The sequence below is a fragment of the Tasmannia lanceolata genome, unplaced genomic scaffold (assembly GCF_043159265.1).
Source record: "Tasmannia lanceolata isolate RefF3 unplaced genomic scaffold, GAP_Taslan_0.1 ptg000012l, whole genome shotgun sequence".
Taxonomy (NCBI): domain Eukaryota; kingdom Viridiplantae; phylum Streptophyta; class Magnoliopsida; order Canellales; family Winteraceae; genus Tasmannia; species Tasmannia lanceolata.
This window is the reverse complement of record NW_027518689.1, coordinates 30,515,922-30,519,841: the sequence shown is the minus strand read 5'-3', so window position 1 is coordinate 30,519,841 and position 3,920 is coordinate 30,515,922. Positions and strand designations below refer to the sequence as shown.

Sequence of the window (3,920 nt, the reverse complement as noted above, 5' to 3'; positions counted from 1 at the left end):
ATTGATCCATTTGAATCTTTTGATTAAATCTTAATTTATGTGCCTGAAGTGTTCCCAGCAAACTCTTCCAAGTTAAAGTAAATAGATTTCTTAATTCCTCAATTGCAATAATAATATGATGATGCCATTTCAAAAAATAATAATAATAATATGATGATTGCGATTGGGCATACTTCTATGAATCTTTTCAACTACTTTTTGTTATTCAATGCTTTTACTATTTATCATTAACATTCATCAACTATTGTAGGAATACAATTGAAATAATCATTTATACTTTTTGAATAAGACATCTCTGAGCGTTCAAATTTTCTTATGCAGTAGTCATCATCTTTTACCCTTAACTCTTTACCTTTTTCCTCCATTATAAGATGCTTGCAAAGAGTCCCATGCTTGGTTAATAGTAGTAGAACCTATATTGTTTTCCGAAAATTCTTATATCTATGGCTTTCTTATCCTTTTTCCTACTTTCCTGTAAAGAATCTTTTTAAGCTAGGTAAAATGAATTAATGACTTATTCTGGTGGTACATGCGATAGTACATGAGTAGCTCCAGCAACCCAATCTTGGCTTTTAAAGAGAGGATTTGATTAGTTTCTTGCAAGAGCAGTGTATAATTTCCATAATTCAACAAACAATCAAAGCCAGCTTGCTAGGGATGGAGTTAACTAGGAGGGGTTACAGTTGTTCCACTTCCTTCCTCCTTGATCGTTTTATTTTGCTTTAGAGCCCCTTTCTTCTCCTGTAGAGGAGGTTGGCCTTTCCCTATTTTGAATTGTTGTATTCTTCCTCTTGTATGTTGACCATCTCGGTCTCAGGTTTTCTGCTTTTGCTTTTAATAAAATTCTTGCTGCCGTTCAAAAAATAATAATTTCCATAATTAAAAGAATGTTTAATCTGGAAATACAAACCCTTATGTCATTGTTTGTTGGTCATGTCAAATATCATGCCCATGGCCACACTTGTTGTCTCAATACTCAAACTACCTAAATGTATCTTTGCATCATTCAAACTCCTTCACAAAATTTATCACAAGCAAGATCATAGAGAAACACTTCAAATCCTCCATAGGTCTCATTAATGAGATTACAACAATCATACCAACTTGTCAAATAAATAAAACTCCATCCCTGATCAAAGCCATCAATCAAATAAATACGGAAAGAATCTCAATTTGTGCAAGTTGACCAAGGTCAAACTTGTAGCAGCTTTCAATTTTGCCCCTCAATTGAATTTTGTTTCCTTCCACATTCTCTCATGAAGCTCTAGTGGTGGTGTAGGCCCCAATTGACCTTGAAGTTGTCTAAAGTTAGAGTTGTGTCTCGTTGATCCAATCATTGCTTTGAGTGTTCTCGTTAATATCTTTTATGTCTGTGGGTCCTGTGGAATATTGTTCATAATGCTAGAGTTGTGTCTTTATACTAAATCTACTTGAATATATCTTGGCATCATCCGAGCTTCTTCACAAACTTTATCACCAGCACAATCAGAGAGAAACACTTCATATCTTTATTGCTTTGAAAGAGTGTCCTCATTAATTAAGTTCTCACAATGGTAGAGTGAAACTATCATAATTAATAGAATATGTGATTGGGAAATACAATCTTACATGTCTGTGGGTCTTGTTGAATATACTTACTAATGCTAGAGTTGTCTTTATACTCAATCTACTTGAATATATCTTGGCATCATCCGAGCTTCTTCACAAACTTTATCACCAGGATGATCAGAGAGAATCTTGATTGCTTTGAAGGAGTGCTCTCATTGTCTGTGGGTCTTGTTGAACATCGTTCCTAGTGCTAGAAGTGTGACATCTACTTGGAAATATCTTGGCATCATCCGAGCTTCTTCACAAACTTTATCACCAGCACGATCGGAGAGAAACACTTCATATATTTATTGCTTTGAAGGAGTGTTCTCATTGTCCGTGGGTCTTGAACTTTCAGCAACTAATAGATATCCGTCCTCCGAATATTCGTCGTTTATTGGTGGTGACTCCCAATCGATGATTTTTTGCTCTAAGTAGCAATTGAATGGTTTCAAGTCTCCTGTGACCTTCTCAACCTTGAAACATAATTTCTAACGCATGGATTCACCTTCGGTAGCCTTAGCTCTCATTGGTCATCGTAACGGATAATCATGTCATTGGCTCACAGCGTCTACGTCTGATTTGCCATCCCCTATTATGGAAGAAGCCTGAACCGATCTCAAACGCTCCATGACTTTTTCCACCTGCCTCCCCGGTGTTGCCATCCCCTATTACATTAATCAGTTGTGGATGGATAATCAGCTCGATATTCTAGCCTTGCACGTATGTGAATTTTACTTGAAATTGTATGGCGTGTTACGTGCCTGGCAATGGGCTCGCCTCGGGCGTGACAAGTGGAAGTGACACGATTATCGAATCTCAAAATGGGTTACATGGCCTCCTCTGAACAGGTGGAATTGACGGGATTAACAAAACTTAAAAATGGCTTTCACCAAAGGGAGCTGGAAGACCACAAACCAGTCTTTTGATTATGAGTTCAGACTCTAATCTCATTCCCACCGACTAATTTGAGATGAAATTGTTTAAAATTCCAACAATTATAGCTGTGAACAGGCTTGAAGTAGAGCTGGTGATGATCTTTTTGTGTTAATAAAAGGTCGAACTATCATTCTTGACATTGGTTTTAGTCAAGAAAACTGAACCTTGGGAAAAGTTCCCTAAAATGAGAAGATGGGAAGAAGTGTGCCTATATGACATGAAATGAAACCGATAAAAAAATCTAATTAAAGAAACCCATATGCGGGATAATATCTAAAATTTCAAACTCGCGAAGGAAAGAAGAGATATGAAACACTAAAAAAAAAATCATGTTTGCTACGAGAGAAAACATGTTAGTACTACGAATGTCGAATGTCTGGAAATGGGCGGTGCTGATACGTTAGTACTACGAGAGAAAGAGAGAGAATAGTACGAGAGAAAGAGAGCGAGTCTCTTTTTTTCTTACTAGATTTGAAATTATTTATGGGTTTGCCTGGCATTCGGAAACTAAAGCTCCGATAGTACAGCGTTTGAATTAATGGCTTCGATTTAAAGTGATATACCATAGACGGAAAGAGTACAATTCAATTCAGACTCGAGAAAAGCGTAAGCTAATTAAAAAAGCACTAGGTACGAACGCCCATATGATCGATTAAATTAATAAAAACAAAAAAAGAACAATTCAATTTCGAGACATAGAGAGAGGAAATAACTTACTTGGAGTTGGCAAATTCATAAAGTTTCCCTCTAGCTGAGAAAACGATGAGCCCAACTTCGGCATCACAAAGAACAGATAGCTCAAATGCCTTCTTAAGCAACCCATTTCTACGCTTTGAGAAAGTCACTTGTCTACTCGTTGCGTTCTCAATCTTTTTCATCTGGGTTTTCCCCCTCACCATCTCTTCTACAAACAAAAGATCAGATCTGGTAAGAAAAGAAAAATCCCAGATTTCTAATCTAAATGATCTCACCAGTTCTATAAGACCACAATCCAAAAAAAAAGCTGGCAAGTGGCAAGAACAGAACAAACCCTTTTTCTGATTCTTATCTCTTTCTTTCTCCTACATCAGAAAATGGAAACAAAATAGATAGTTATATAAACGTTGTGCCTTTTCTTTCCTCCTTCGGTATACGAAAGCCCTAAATAATACCTCCACCGTGGCTTCCTTTTAATGGCATAGAAAATTATGTATTTTTAAAGATAATTTTTCAGACCCCCCATCACCAAAACCCGCTCTCTACCATCCATCTATCTTAGAGTGGGGACGCACATAATCACGAGAAAGTTAAAAGATCTCACCATCTTCCGTACCATTCCGTACACGATCGGCCTATGAGAAGTTGACACGTAAAATGGGCAGTGCGCCATCGCAATCTTCGCCTTCCCATAAAGG

The 3,920-nt window shown here is 37.1% G+C and overlaps 1 protein-coding gene across 1 annotated transcript; it reads right to left on the bottom strand.

Moving 5' to 3' along the window:
• Window positions 1-917: 917 nt before the first annotated feature.
• On the bottom strand, window positions 918-3,713 carry LOC143888715 (agamous-like MADS-box protein AGL14). Its single transcript, XM_077393139.1, has 3 exons — window positions 3,557-3,713; window positions 3,244-3,430; window positions 918-1,014 (listed from the first exon to the last, which is right to left on the bottom strand). The coding sequence occupies exons 2-3, from the start codon at window positions 3,423-3,425 to the stop codon at window positions 918-920; spliced, it is 279 nt and encodes a 92-aa protein (XP_077249254.1). The 5' UTR covers window positions 3,426-3,430; window positions 3,557-3,713.
• Between the last annotated feature and the right edge of the window lie 207 nt (window positions 3,714-3,920).